The sequence below is a fragment of the Amblyomma maculatum genome, chromosome 2 (assembly GCF_055883805.1).
Source record: "Amblyomma maculatum isolate TAMU_Amacu chromosome 2, ASM5588380v1, whole genome shotgun sequence".
In the NCBI taxonomy this organism is placed as follows: Eukaryota; Metazoa; Arthropoda; class Arachnida; order Ixodida; family Ixodidae; genus Amblyomma; species Amblyomma maculatum.
This window is the reverse complement of record NC_139345.1, coordinates 83,689,257-83,705,475: the sequence shown is the minus strand read 5'-3', so window position 1 is coordinate 83,705,475 and position 16,219 is coordinate 83,689,257. Positions and strand designations below refer to the sequence as shown.

At 44.9% G+C, this 16,219-nt stretch overlaps 1 protein-coding gene across 1 annotated transcript; it reads right to left on the bottom strand.

Moving 5' to 3' along the window:
* Positions 1-1,324: 1,324 nt before the first annotated feature.
* LOC146199156 (endochitinase-like) lies at positions 1,325-15,400 on the bottom strand. Its single transcript, XM_084592724.1, has 9 exons — positions 15,104-15,400; positions 13,958-14,055; positions 12,987-13,229; positions 11,864-12,126; positions 11,036-11,139; positions 10,721-10,844; positions 8,881-9,075; positions 8,549-8,671; positions 1,325-2,063 (listed from the first exon to the last, which is right to left on the bottom strand). Exons 2-9 carry the CDS (start codon positions 14,025-14,027, stop codon positions 1,569-1,571), a joined length of 1,617 nt encoding a protein of 538 aa, XP_084448850.1. The 5' UTR covers positions 14,028-14,055; positions 15,104-15,400; the 3' UTR covers positions 1,325-1,568.
* Positions 15,401-16,219: the final 819 nt, after the last annotated feature.

Below are 16,219 nucleotides of genomic sequence, written 5' to 3'. Positions count from 1 at the left end.
ACAAACAGGGACATCAGAAAACCATAATTAGCAACAAAAATAAGTATCAGCCTTTACTTATTTTTCAAATTAAGTGGTGGAGAACACACTCTTTGCTAAAGGCTGTGAGAAGTTGAATAGAGCAGGAATGTTTGCTATGACAAGATCAGGCTCAGAAAATAGAAATGATAGCAAGCATAGCACGCCACTCAGCGTTTAAGACATGAACGGTGGGATAACACCTTTGGGACGGCTCAAGCAGACCAAGCCACGAGAAAGACGTTCAAGTCAGTGGCAGTTGAACCGACGCACACGAATTAGTTTCCGTTTCCTCGCTCTCTATAAATACAAACACCCCGGAAGTGAAAATGCTCTGTAACATGAAGTTGACAAAATGGCGTAATGTAGAGCACAATTATTCTCGCCGAAACGTGACATATGAATAACAATTAAAGGGCCGCCCCGGTGACGAACAAGCTCGCTTTCAAGAAGCCCGCTGGAAGCGGAGACTGCCGTCAAACGGAAGTTGATGCAGTAGTACCCTATCGAAAAGAGCACTAGGTGCGGAAAACATGGATAACATTGTTATAGCTGCCGAGACAAGTGTTGGAAGCAAGCCCGCATCCTGACGGCCTTCACGACTGCCCATTGCATTACACGTATTTCTTTGGAGGCAGGAACAAGGTTTTCGCTTTCAAGAACGTAACCCTTGCTTTATCTGAAACATTATCTTCTTCAGAGAAATCTGTTACTAAAATGGCCCGAAATGGTGTGTACAGCGCTGCAATAAAAATATGGGATACACTTAAGCTCTGTCTTTAAGGAGGTTACGAAATAACGTTAACGGCTTCCCTTGTGTTACACGTATTCCCTGCTCGCGTAATTACCAGTCCCTAAATTTTCGCCCCTAATATTTCACAAATTCTGACGTAGTCCGAAGCTACCACATTGTCCAGCTACCGGTCGTAAGCGACCATCTGACATATCTCGATATCAACACAAGCCGTCAGCACGTGCCTGCGTGGATAGGAGAATGCGCCTGACACCCAAGAACATCGAAAGGTTCAGTTCTGCACCACCCTGCTACCTCAAATGAGTGACCCGGGTCGACAGCTTACCCCAACTTTGTGGTGTTTGGTCGCGTTCTGTCACACAACCCATCGAAGAATCAATGACCGGCCATGTCAGCTGCTAAGCTCACAATGCCGACTTCGCTGACAACGCGGTATTCCGGAACGAGGCCTTAAGCGCTATCTCGTTAATACGCTTCAGTGGGACTGATCTGCCGTAAATTTTCTGTAATACTCTAGTTTCGTAACGGCGTTGTGTCAGTGTAAAACAGTGGGCAAACAACTTGAAGACTAAAACGTGAAGAATTGAACATATGCAATAGAACACCATACGGGACTCACGCTCCTCTTGCGCATCTGCTGAGGCCATTAGCAACACCCATGCAATTGTTTTCGACTACTCGTACACCACTTTTCCGCTGTTAGATATGACTGCATCAGCTTCCGTTTAAAAATCGGCAAGCCACCTGCTTTACCTTTCATTTCGTTTCACTTCGGCAGTGATTCTATCGGACAAAGCTACACGTTCTCCTCTTCGAACTCCTTGTGTGGCCGCTTGGGCTTGCGTGTGATGTGCTTGCATTCGGGCCTGTCCACCCGCTCGGCCCAGTCGCAATTGCCGTTGTCCTGGTTCCACACAGTGCCTCCCTCGCAGAACATGACCATGGGCGTGCCATACACGCACCAGTAGTACTTGGTGCAGTCGTTCTCATGAGGGATAAATGAAATCGTAGGGCTGTCGCAGTCCCGCGGGTAACTCTTGGTCACACTTGGCGGTGTCGGGCTTAGCGTCGTGTTCGGATCCGGCGTAGTGGTCGACTTCCATTGACCGTCGTCGAAAGTGGAGCGAGGCAGCGGCGTAGTGGGCTCCGGCTGCGGCACTTCGTAGTCGGCCAGCTTCTCATAGATGACGTTGATCAGCGCGTTCTTTCGGCCGCAGACTCCTTGGAAGTCGTCCATGTCGATGGCCCAGATCATCGCGCCGCCGAAGCCTTGGCCCATGATGTAGTCCATCTAGGCAGCAATAAATAGAGCCGGTAAACACTTCAGGGCGACGAACCTCACTGACATGGAGCAAATAAGAAAGCGTACGCCTTTTAGACTTCGCTTATGTTAGTATAGAGTTGTATACTTACGACTTTCTTATATCAGAGCATTTTTAACGAAGTCTTTTGTCTCTCCCACCTCTCTCCTACGATAGAAAAGAAGCAGATTGGCCCCTCTCCACTTTGCTAGCTTTCGGTTGGGGCATGTGGCTCTTAAGTGTACCAACCGCGGTAAGTACCAGGTGCCTCTTCCCACCTGCTCCGTGGCAGTTGGGAGGGGCTTCATGCCCAAGGTGAGAGTTTTCGCCTTATGAGAATCGAAAATGCTCTCACATCCAGACTAGATTCAAACGCGTATTCGGCTAAGCCTTAGACCTTAGCTACCTCACCTCTTGCAGCTTGTGCATTACAAAATGTCTTAAACAGAAATGCAGACGGCTCTTGCTTTTTCAGACATAGTGCTGTTTGAAAGGCCGCTGTCCGCCCTCCGATCAAAAATATTTTCTTCCCTAGTTACTGTGCGGATTCTCCGCCGGGATGTAAAGCTGCAACATTTTTTTGAAAAGAGTAATAGTAGTGCTGTTGCAGCTACCGCAGTCAACCGATTCTGCCGTGTTTCTCTCCTCCTGTTCCCTCGCAGAAGGAACCTGACCCTCTAGCCTCCTCCATGCCTCCGCAAGCCAAATTACTCTTCCTTCCTTCTTCACGTTTGGCGGGAGGCATGGTGTATAGGAAGGCTTTAGGAACGTCCCAGCGCACAGAATGGTCCGCACAGAATGGTCCGCACCGCACCGCGTGCGCGACAACGAACCTGGCGACAGATTCTTTGCCCACCATTCACCGGTCAGTCAGAGAGACGGACCAGTGGATGCCGTCTTTGGTATGACGGCACTATCCAGGATTGGCGGCCAGAGTAGAAAGCAGGGAAGCTGGCTTTGAAAGAGCTTTTATTTGCATTTTGGCTGCTTTCCGGCGCACGCATCGCTGCAGTACTTTGCAGAGGCTACCTTCGATATCTGATGGAATTTTTGTGCTTATTTGTTTTAAATGCCATATTCTGATCGTGCTCCTTTCAGCACGTAGTAGTAAAGAGCAGAATGGTTGCTTCTGAATCACAACTAGATTAAATAACAGTAGAAGGCTTTTGCTGGTGCACCTGAACTATCTACTCGTGGCATGTAAATGGCTCTTTGTAAGGATGCTTATAAGTTTTTTTGTCTTTTGAAGGGACAATTATAACAGATCATTGGTAACTTTGGAAGAGGAAAATTATGCCGACAATTTTATAGCGCTAATGATCAGTGACAAGTTCAAAAAATTTCGTGACTTATTTGCTAACAGTATAAATCATTTCCATGATTCAAAAAACACTGGCTGTTTAGATGTTGTTTTTGTTGCTTGCAAATTTCTTTCAAATTTTGTCTGAAATATTGTTTGCATAATCTGAAGATTGGCACATATAAGTACCCAACAGCAACCCACTCTGCAACTGTATGGCAACATGAACCCTACTTTCGGCGCTCGGTGGGGAAGTCTGCAATATTTTGTACTGCCAGTGCCTGTAATTACGTGTTAACAAAATTATTATTGCAATGGCCACCCTAAAATTCGCGAAGCGCATGATTTAGCATTTAAATTTAACCTACTGGTTATTTGGGCTGCCTTTATGAAACATCCTCCTCATCATCTTCATCTTCATCATTAGTTATTTTGCCCTTTGAGGCCTCCATTGAGGCATTACATAAGGGGAGGGGGGGGGGGGGGGGCAAAGTATTACAGTGGAAATCGGTAGAATACAATGTTAATAAAACTAAGCATAATATAATACACTCTAATGGGAAGCGATACAGTCATAATGCAATGTTGGTTAATGCAGATAGGCTAAAAGGCTATAAGAGGCGGTAACAAGAAACAAAAAAGGCGTAACTGCTTGAAGAAGTGGGTTGATGACAAATGTGTAGTATTTTTTTTTATTCGGGGCAATGATGACTAATGTCTGTAGAAATTTAGTTGGACTGTGTTCGTTTACATTGTAGTCAGCTAGCTGGTTCCAGTTTTCTATTGCATTTGTCAGGAAATATATATTAAAGGCTAATATTGATCCGCGTACACGTTGAATGCTGAGGGAGATGAACAGGCGGCGCGATTTTCTGATGAGAGACAGCAATAATGTATCACGAAGGTCAAGACACTGCTAAAGAAAAGCCTATATCATATTTATAGAAACACTGCGTGCCGAAAGTGTCCTCATAAGCGGGTGTGTTCATTTTAGAGCGTAGCTCTTTGACACCTGTTCCTGGCTTGAGCGGCGTCTGTGTCGCTGTCGGCAAAACAGTTTGACAGCTGTAAGGTGCGCCAGGGGGCCATCCTGTCACAGCTGGTAATGACAATTAACAGTACGGTGCAAGATTAGCCTCAGCATCCCACAACCTGCTATGGTCTTCCGGAACAAAGACGTCTTGGAGAGTCTGCTGAATGGTAGCGTCGGGATCCTGGGGACCTCTTAACACTTTCCTGTATTTTACTTAGGGCCGAGCTTAAAGCACCAGGGATAGCGTGCCCCTGGTGGCTACTATAATGCAAGTGGCCAAGGCGGACATGGGGCACAAGACTCTGTGCGGTCTCGGGCAACTTTCTATGGTTGTACGAAACACTGTCTTGGTTCGGTGAACGGCAGCGTAGGGCTCGTGGGAACCATTTTCCACAATTGTGTCCCGCCCTTAAAAGCGAAATTCAAGCCCCCCCCCCCCCGCCCCGCCCCCCCCCCCCCCCCCTTTCCCTTCCTTTGTCCAAACCACAACCGCAACAACAACAATAAAAAATAAATATTGCACGTTCAGAAAAATATCTTACAGATTAGCGCAAAAAGAGAGAAAGAAAAAAAGTTACAAGTGGATTGATTTTACTGCTTTTCGCGTTAAAAAACAAAGCGCTAACACATCATGCCACAAAACCACCGAGGAGTAGCGCTTTAATGCACTCTCATTCGTTTTCATAACATTTTCCCCACCTGCCGCTAGCTGTGGCTGTTCAACCGAGAGGTGTGGGGATCGCGCTATAATTCTTCATGAAATGTCTCCGATTGGCCGCTAGGTGAGGCTGGTCAACCGGAAGGCTCGGTAATGAAGCACAGAGCATTATGGGCAAATAACAGATATAAAGTACTAAAACGGACTTAGAAATCAATAATGGCGACAGGGCTTGCCTTCGGTAACGCGGTTTTGTGCCTAATGGCAAAAGGCCTGTCGCGGTTAGAAATAAATGAGTGATCTGTGGGAAGATTAGCACTTGTCGCTCAGGACAAAACTAAGCACGAATGAAGCAGTGCAGGGAGACTAGGCTAGGCGCCTTTTGATGCACGAGAAGCTGAGAGCAAATTATTGTACCAAGTACGCCTCTGGAAAATAGACCATAATAGGTGGGCAGCTAAAGTATTTAAATATATATACCGAAATTGCGTTGTGACTCACAGTAAAAAGGAAGATAAAATTAAGCCTAAGTATATTTAGGAAGACAGGATGGAGAAATAAAGAACACGTTACGACAGGTAAAGAACGCAGATGTTAAAAACTGGAATATTTCAATGAAAAAGCAGCCGACTCTAGACCTATATTAAAAATCGTAAAAGCAGATTAAGAAGGAAAAGTTCTATGAAGACTCCAGAGGCAGTGGCCTCCTCTTTGAAGCTAGATCAGGATGTCTTAAAATGCAAAACTTCAAAAGGAAGTTTAATCAACAAGATGAAATTTTCGCTATTTTGGTTGATGCGCAGAAATAATTAAACTCAATATACTGGAATGTGGCAGTATTCATACAGATGTCAATGCGGACATAGTCACTATCGCTGAGGTCCTAGGGTTTAGAGACAACGAAGGAAACGTGAATGCATCTGCGATGGAGGTTAGCAATAGGCATTTGGAAGTTTGCTGGCTAAATAGCAGGGCGGTGACACAATGTTGCTAAATCAAAATACAGAAGGGTATTTAAAAGTATACCGAGTCTAAGACTAAAGTGGTTAAAAATGAAGGATTGCCTAAATGTAAAAAAGAAGCATAAAAAGAAAGGTTGAGCATGGTGACGACTGTCACCACTCCGTTTGAAAGGGCGCGCTCCTAACTTTCATCTGTCCATCCTCTGTAGGATGTGGATTAACGCTACTAACTACAAAGACGCCAGGTTCTCTGAAACGTACAAAGCTGCCATCAAATTTCACATTACTGAGTATCCTAATTGTCGGCGTCTTCCTTTTTACACCATTCCTCTGAAAATCCGCTTTCTTTGTGACGAGCGAAAAATAACGTGTGTGACACTGGCAGGTGGTGCAAGAAGCTGCCACCATGTTAGCAGAAGCTGCCTACTTGGACTTCTGCTTTGGCATAGGAGGGTGAGGAAAATCGAGCCCTTCGGGGTCCTTGAATCCCTAGTAAGACAATCTACCTCTAGCCCACGCAGGCGCGTCCGTATACGGCTTGGTATCGCGTTTTGTAGACATGTACAGAAGGGAGGGCCAATTCCATGTCGCGCCATTTGAAGCGACAGACAGGCAATTAAGAGACCCATAAGCATGGGAGGTTTGTATACAAGCTTTGATTTTAATGCCTTCGAGACTAATCTTGCATATGTCGCCTTTTTACGAAATGCGGCAATGTCAATAATAAACTTACCAAAATAAAACTCACTAAAATGTAAAACGCAGGAAGAAAAACAGCCTATGTGCAGGCATATAAGGCGCGTCTGCTGTTGAAACACTTTGGAGACCGGCGGTAGCTGGACGAATGGTCTATCTGTGCCCTAGTCACGTGGAAGACGAGCCAAATGCTCCACTTACAAGATAAGTAAAGAACTTAAACTCTTCAAGGAAAAAGGTCGTCGGGCGCAGGAAAGGCTATCACTTCGCTCCAAGCTCATCGGCGACACGTGTCTTGGCAGTTCCTCGTTATCACTGCGGCCGAGGAAGGCTAACGGCGCATATTCAAACCGCCGCGCACCCCTTCAAGTCTTTGCAAATTAGACACATTTAGGTCATGAAATAATCTGAAATCAGCACCGCAAATCAAATGTCGGAAGGGATCCATTTACTTCCCGGCATTTTTAACTTCGTTTGCTTCTCGGCTGTATTTGTTACTTTCCTGACGCACCTAATAGATGCGCTCTTACGCCTTCACATCCAATCTTCATCTTCCTGTTATTTTTGTTCCAAAATTTTCAGTTCCAATTTATATTTTTTATTGTGGTTTTGAATACCAGTGTGCATTTCACTTTGGATTTTCGAAATGGTATCTTTTGAATAAGGCGCAAGTGATGGATTAAAAAATAGAACTATTGAAACACATAAGGAAGAGACTTCCGTGAGGCTTATTGCTAAAATATACTGGAATATTTAATGCCGGTGATTGAGCTAGGCGATGGGAAGAGGCTGTAAAGTGCACCACTCGAAGTGGAGAGATAAAGAGAGCGAGCGTATACACAAGGAGGCTATTGGTAACAGCCGGTACTCAAGTACAGTGCACTGTAATGAGTCTATAGGAAGGCACGCATGGCTTGTAAAACCAATACTCTGCTTGGTAAGAGGCCCCAAGAAAACTAGTTTTTATTGTTTTTTTTTTTGCCTACAACTATCCGTACCAGAAAGAAGAAGACGTTGTATGATGTATAGGTGTTGCAAAGCTTTCGGTGCCATTAGAAGGCCCTGAGAAAAGCGCCCTTATTTAGTCTTCGCCGCTTTGAAAGATCGCGTGGTTTATACAGATGCCGCGGCAGTCAATTTACCAATTTACTTATCAGTTATCGAAGGTATAGTGAAGTGTCGGGAAACGGTTTTAGCATTGTAACGATATTCATGAAAATCAAGGATGGAGGTCGAGCTATCAAGGTATACGGACGGGCTAGATAGAAAATCACAGTGTAAATAACGCTAAGAGACCAGGACTATAGCTGTCTTCTTTTTATTTGTCAGCATTCTTTCTCGGGGTTACACCGGGCAAACTAAAAAAAAACTTTCTTTGCTTTGCGTTTTTTTCTTCGGCACGCACAGAAATAATTTACCGCATTCCGCAATTCACCGTTTGGTTCCTCTGATCCAGAGGATGGACAGAAATCAAAGCATGCCTTTCAACGAATTCAGATATCGCATGATGGAAGTTATTGGCTTTGAAGATGATACATTTGCATTGAAAGTAAATATCGTGGCCCTCCATAAAAAATTAGTTCTTCAACCTAACAACAGATTCTGGTCTAACAGAGAAATTTCAAGCTTCCGATATTTATCGAAACACGCTGATGTGAGTGTTGCTCCCGTTCATTCCAAACAAAACTTGAACCTATTTCTCTATTTGTCTATAGTGGCCCATTTCGTCTCATTGTCAACTGATACCTATGTACCCGTTGCAATAATATCTTCGTTGTCACCTTGTATACGGAATTACATTCGTGAGCACTAAGAGGGTATGTTACCTTTATGGAAATGCTTTCGGGATCCTCATAGCCGATCCACTGGTTGTCGTAGTAGGCATAGGGGCATTTTCCGACGTCGTCGAACTTTTTCGTCCAAGTTCCAGAGTTGACATGTGGGCATATCTAGCAAATGAGAAGTTGCATATAGTAACGCAAAACTAGGGCAAATAAAGTTTTGTCACTGAAGCTTAAGCTTTTGCATTGTTGGTATTTATTGTATTATATATATTGTTGGCGTGTACATCGAATTTGTTAGCGAATCGAATATTCGCAATTAAGTGGGCATTGAATGCCACTACAACATCGATCTGGGGATAACCTGCGCTACTAACCTCATAGTAAGCGAGGAAGCCTGTGGCATTCGTGTATGGTCCGGGAATGCCTCCCATTTTTTCCTTGTTTATATAGGCTCTCAGCCCGGTGTTGGACTTGTCACTTAGCGTGTACGTTCTTCCGTAAAAAGGAACGCCAACGACTAGTTTTTCCCTCGGCGCTCCTAGGCTCATCCACAGCTGCAGTCCGTCATGCTGTAATAAAAATGCTCGGGTCGTCAAGTTATGCACGTGAGTATCACTTGCAAAAGGGAAAAAATTACTTGAGATATATTTACTAATTGCTTCGTCGGACCGACACAATGCACAAACGCGCTTACGCTGTACGCAGCCACAGTGTCTTTAGGGCCTACTAAAAGCCTCAACACTCAAGAGCCAATTTATTTGAATATGAAAAGATTTTGGCACATCATCAACTCACAAATCGACGATTTGTTTAGTTTCACAGGCGTATCAGAGACCCTATATTAGTAACCTATGTGTTTTTTCTTTTATGTTGAGGCGAGGATTAAATTTGTTAAAAAGGCCAATTGCTATGTTTCGATCTCAACCTTATGGTGAAATAATCTTTTATTTTCAAAACCAATCTGTTTCAGTTATATGGCCAATTCACAACATAAAAAAATGCTTGATCTTCTTTTTTTTTTCTGTGACATTGGTGTCAGATGGGTAAGTATACAGAGGCATTATGCGTTATTTGAGATTTTCTTGTTTTGTAAAAGTGAATTTTGATTTTCGCTTCCTGCTGATCGAGAATTTCTTTAGATTGAAAAAAATATATATATACTTCGCTTGAGTATTAGCGTCATTGGGACATTGGTAATTGAGAAGGATGGTGCATTGCCTGCAGTCACCTATTGCAATCGTGACGCACATATGGGGAACGTGCTCAAGCTAGCACCCGCGAAACCCCCTGCAGCGGACTATCTGTTAAATTGTTCTATTCCTCACCGCGTTTCATTGTGCCCTTCTCCCCTTTTCTCGTCGTTTTTTCTGATGCTTGCCTGACTCGAAAGTCCACCATACAAGCAGCGTGCCTTAAACAGCAGCCCTGAAAAACATTGACGACTAATAAATTCAAGCGTTCCATGTGTAATCAAGTTTGTACAGTTCGCGCTTTGGGCCTCTTCATATTTGCGTCTGCGTGCTTTTGAAGTGTTCGCAAGTTTATATATATATAAAAAAAAAACACCGAGATTTTGGGAGTTGGTGGCACATTTGATGCATGATATTAGTACGAAAACCACACCCAGGTTCGTTACTTGTTTTCAGCACTGTTCCATTTATAAATTACGAGGCTCAAGATCATGTATAAAAGTTACAGTTGGTTTATTTGCACTATGGAAAACAGTAGCCATTGGTCGTCGTGCCTTCTCAGTCGTGCTGTAAGGGCGCAGAAATGAATGAGTATGCAAGAAGTACAGAAATATGCGGTACTATTACTTAAAAAGTTGCACGAGGCCGCTTAATCGCTGCCTTAATTGCCCTTTCACTTTCGCTGCATATTAGAGACGCTTCTGCTCTTCGAAATCGTTTCCCATCTTTCGCCCACTTGCCTCGTCCTTCGTGTTAATTCTCCCGTTCCTGTGATTGCAGTGATAATTTAACAGCAGTACCGTGCTATATTAATATATGTATAAATATATCATATACAGACGTGAATGATGCTTAGGGCTCTGACATTTTGCTTTTATTCAAGACAGCTTTTATCAATATGCGAAAACAAACATTTTACAAAGCGACCAGACGTGTGTTACGAAAGATCTGCGCATGCATCAGCAGAACTATCTTGTATGAGGTGCATCGAGAACAATAAATATTTTAGCTGTAAAGTACTTACAACGTTGAGTTTCTCGTAGGCCCATTCGTCAAACGATCTTCTAAACAGTGGGCTGTGGACATCCGTAAACCCAGCCCAGTTTCCACGCAAATCGTACGTCATGACATTTATCCAGTCAAGCAGCCTGCAAGAAGAAAACAAAAGAGTTTGCACATTAGGTTGCTTGCTGGCAATATGTTCCCCTGTACGTTTTCACACAAGCATGCTTATTGTGACAGCGTAGTGTTTGGAAACTGGCAACAATGACATGTATACTCATATCATTATGCATCACGGTTATCTAAGCTGTTGAAAGAGCAGTAGAAGTACACTTACTCTCCCAACTCGGCAACTTCGTAGCCTTCTTGTAGACGAAACTTTGCTACTGGAACAGCAGCTGTGAGCAGCAGCTTGTATTGGTTGAAAACTGACCTCAGCTCCTGAAAGCCAGGAACAGAGACTTTTAAGTGAGAAATAAACAGTAAGCCACACTCTTCTAACAGCAAAAAAAAAAAAAAGAAATTGTTCTGAGAATGATGACAAACAAAATAACCTCAGACATTGCAAGCCTCATGGAGGAAAAACATAAAGCGGCGGTGCGTTTCAGTGCCTACTTTTGACTTTTTTTTTCCTTACTAGAAGAGAGTGGTTTGCTCAGTAACTTGTCAAAACTAGCCCTGCTTGCAGTACATTTTCTTTATTTGCAATGTTCCTACAGTCCATAGATTTTCACGTGTGCTGACGCAAGCTAAGCAGATGGCATTCGCTGTAAGTCAACGAAGCCCTCTTCTAGTTCTGGCAAATTGAGCCTATATGTGCTCTGTGCAAGGATGTAAAATAAGCTGTAGCACAATAAGGTGTTTAAGAGATTGACAGACAAAAAAATGCTTTTTGGTATACAGCAAAAGGAAGACTGGCAGTATAGCTTGGACTCACACTACTTTCCAGAGCTATTCAGACCACACCAGAATTCTAGCTCAGCTGCTCATGGGGGTCGTGTGATACCGCCAGATCTTAAATAATTTTTGAAATTGAGAAGGTTTGTTTCTAGCGTCTAATACCTCTAAATTTCATCGCATATAGTAGAAGCTCCAGGGCACCTCTCTGGAAAACAGCATTTTGCCTTGTCTAGTAGCCCAGGGCGCAGGGGAATCGGTCGCTTACCTTGACAAGCAGAAGGAAGTTTGCCTTGTCAGAATACGCCCCTCCGCGATCGTAAGCTCCGGGGTATTCCCAGTCCAGGTCGAAACCGTCGAAACCGTACGTCTGGACCCACTTCAGGGCGCTATTGATGAAAGTGTGCCGGCGACCAGTGGTGCTGACCATTTCCGAATACTTCTTGCCGCCCTCAGCCCAGCCGCCCACGGCCAGGAGAGTCTTCATCTGGGGGTTCTTTTTGCGCAATGCTGTGAATCGCCTGTAGCCGCCTGGTTGTCGAGAAAAATAGATACGATTGAGGCATAAAACACCACTAACACCGGTATATGCGCCAAGAGGCCCGCACACACTCCTAGTGATCGCCCGCAATATGTTCGCATGAGCTCTGCAGCCGGTCGAGTTGTGGAAGCGAGGATTTATTCGGAAAACAACATTACTGTCAGCCTAATGATATTGCTCTTATGCAAAACAGTGCTGAAGCCATTATAGATATGCTGCGATGAGGAGGGTTTTCAGCAGTTGGCTTTTGTTCGACTGCAGAAGGTGCGCGTCAGACCATGGAACCCCTGAGATTTGCTTAGAAGTGGAGGACTGTTTCACACGGAGGCAAGAACTAACAACGAGCAAGTTGTACGTTCTCAAAATTGATACAAGAATTTAAGAGGCCTATTTTTTACCTGAAAAGCGGATTCTCTTTGGACTTATTAGTCGTTTATTTCTGTTGTCTTATTTTAACGCTCGCAAATACTGCCACCATTCAGAAACAAATTGCAATAAATGCATCCTTGCTTCATTGTAATCGTGTGACGAAGTGGCTTTGCTCTCTGTTAAATATTGTTCTATATAAATCTGGCTTGATTTTAGCAGAAACAGTGAATGACAGAAATCAGCATATTGATGAAATCTGCGAAACCCTGAACACTAATTAAAGTGCGATATACTTAAGGTTAAGTGCCTTCGAAAAGCGTCAGTTTCGTTATCCGAACTAACATTTGTGCAGTCAGACTGATAATGCTCTTTAGATCTAATAGAGGGTGCGACTGCTTCACACGGAAGCTACGCGGGGTTTTGCATACTCGAAATATTGTCATTTGCTGCGGACATTTACACTCCTTCCTTTACGACTGACCTTTGTTGAAGTCGTACTCCGGGTCAATGCTGAAGAGTTCCCAGGTCTGGTTGCTGAGGCCCACGAAAGAATAGATGAGGTGCGTGCACTTGTCTATAGGAATGTCTTCGATGTCGTAGTTCATAGGTTCGGGACGGTAGAGTGCCCAAGCGCTGTAGTAGCACACAATACGCCCAGGATGCATTCTGCTGGCGCTGCCGTCGTTTTGTCGTTGCTTCCGTAGTTTGGCGTCATCGTGCGTCGCTGCGAAAACTCGAACGTTACGACTTTCAAAATATCTGAACAGGACAACAATTAAAAGAAGAAATATACATTTAAATGACCTGTGCCTTCCCTACATACAATGCCTATATTATTAGCATTCAATATGTAGGAGATTTCCTGAAATAACCAAAAACGCTTCGCCCCGCCGGAGTGGCGCAGTGGTCACGGCGCTCGACTACTGTTCCCAAGGATGCGGGATCGAATCCCGGCCTCGGCGGCCGCTTTTCGATGCAGGCGAAAGGCAAGGCGCCCGTGTGCTGTGCGATGTCAGCGCACGTTAAAGAACCCCAGGTAGTCGAAAATTCCTGGAGTCCTCCACTACGGTGTCTCTCATAGCCTGAGTCGCTTTGGGACGTAAAATCCCACAAACCAAACCAAACCAAAAATGCTTCGGTTGCTCTTCAGCCCTAAAATCATTGCGTTCAACGCCACCAAAACCGTCGGTATCATGGTTGACTGCTGCGCTCGTATTGTCTATTCGTTATAACTGCAAAGTAACATACTTTAGTTTGATACAAAGGCTATTTCGTCTCCTTCGAGAGCAGCAAGATGAATATCTCTCTCTCTCTCTTTTTTTTTTTTTAAATCTCCGAGTGGGGTATTTTTGTTACCAAAACTGTATCCTGCTCTTGACGGCAGTCTCGATCGATATCCCGAAATGTTAATATTGCGACGTTCACAGTCTGTTTTGCGCGCTCATGACTTACTTTCTTCTCCAATCGTAATGCCCAGAAGAAGTGACCAGGAGAGGAGGAGGTGCAACAGTCTGGTCTTCATGATTTGTGCTCAGAATTCAGAGAGCCTCCTAAAGACAAAAAGTAACACATACGACGAATATATTTATAAACATTCTACAAAAGCTACTTTTCCTCCCCGTTGTCGCTAGAGAGGGAAAATGGGGATATAGCCATAAGGTATGTGTCCATAGAGTAAAACACAGTTTTTTCTACAATTATTGCACTATTAATTTTCATTAGGAGCTTTAAGGCTGCCGCTAATAACGAAGTAATGAGCAAAATGATAAAGGCGTTGTTGTGTGATTAATCAGTTCGGCGGATCTTCTGAAAATGCTATAATCACGAACTGTAGCCCTCTAGGACGCCAAATAACCTGGCGCGAGAACGAGCAGAAGGAAATGTTTATACGTCGACCGGAAGACATTGACCTTGGGCTTCGGCTACGCTGCCGTAACCCCATTCATCGAACCTACGCACGCCGTGACCTTCGCTTTTCTCTGTCTTTCATTAGCGTGTTTTCTAAAGAGTGCAAGAGCGCAATCACTTGAGTTGTTTATATGTTCACAGTATGCAAGAAGGTAGCAATATAATGCAGGTCAAAAGAGGTATTCCATACATAAGTATTATTACTGCCAATGGGTATCAGCTCTGAGACCCTGCTACGCCTGCGGTGGAAACGCGCCCATAAACGACGGAGGCATTTTGAGGACGTTCATGATCAGATTTCAGAAGGTACTTGTATCTGGCGCTTCCTTTCCAGCTGGTTAAGCATTGATACCTCCAAAATATTTGCATATAAACTTCCGACTTGTGTTGCAGAAGCAAGAAAAATGCAGCTTGTAGATTGCTTAAAATTTTAAGCTAGTCACTTCCGGATAGAGAGAAACATAAACGAGATTTCTCGGTGCTGTCTTAGGGTCGCATTCGTGAGGCCATGAAAGTTACCATCAGAGGCCTAAAAGAGCATGCTAGGACAGAGGTCAGTGTAAGAGCGTCGCACGTCATCTGACCTTGTCACACGAAGAAGAAAAGGGCAGCCAGCCTAGGGTGCAGACCTCAAGGTCAGTGCAGGTGTGAAGCTAATCAGGGTGTAGGGAGGAAAGAAAAAACACTCACCCGAAGACGCGACCTACGCAGAGTCACCGCCTGCTTCTGGTGGCCGACCCTGTCGGGGGTGGCGCGCAGTGGAGCGCTCGGGACCCCCGCGCCGACGCAAGTCGGCCCATCCGGTATTCGGCGTTGCACAGCCGCTAAGGTCGTCGACCGGCAGGGAAAGGTAGAGAAGACTCCTCCTCTGGCAAAGCATCCGGAGTATCGGCGGTGTTGCGTCGCCCAACGATTGGGGGCTCTGCCGGTGGAGGTCTTCCTGGCGGCAGCCGGACGCCCGGCCCGAGCTAAACCGGCTTGGCCACGCCGTAGCCGCCGCCGCCGCCGCCGCCGCGGGTACCCCGCAGCACGCACACAGTCAGTCGGTGCCGCAGTGCCCGCAACCCGCCGACGCACCGTCCTCCTGCTGCTTGCTGTTGCTATTCCATGTAGAGCCCTCATGCTGGCGCGTTTTTTTACCCAAGACCTTGTTCTTGCCTAAGGGCTTTTCCGCTGTCTCCGTGCATGCGTGAGTGACGGTGAACACTGTCACGAATGCGGCGGAACCTGTCTTATTTGCTTTTTCTCCTCTCCGGTAGTTTAGAGTGCGATAACATGTTGCAGCATTCCAGCCACAGCATGCAGTCGTCCCGAGTATGTCCGAGCGTGCCCTGCACAAACACTCGATGAGTGGTGCTCTGGGTATGCAAGCTCCTTCTTAAGGGCCATTTTATGCACCCAAGCAGGCAGCGTGGCGAGATGATTTTGTAACTTTGTGACTGCTGTCCGGCTACATGGGATGTACCATCCGGAAGCTATTCAAGGTAGAAGCGCCAAAGCACTGTCTGCTGCCTTTCGTAAAGCCAGCGTGGTAGCATTTATTTTTTTGTTTTTTTTTTAGAAGAATTGTAATGGTAGCTGTTCTAGAGATCCTTCTTTTTGAACCTCTACTTGAATTTTAGGCCTTCAAGAGAACACACCGAACATTATGGTCTCATTGCAGAGAACAGTTTCCTATGTACAGCTGTGGACAGAGTTTATTAGACCGCTGTTGTTGTTTTCGCTATTAGCAAAAATATTTCGTGGTGTAAAAGATATTGTAAATGTTTGAACAAAGAAGCACAGAAAACATACTCGCACAGCGTG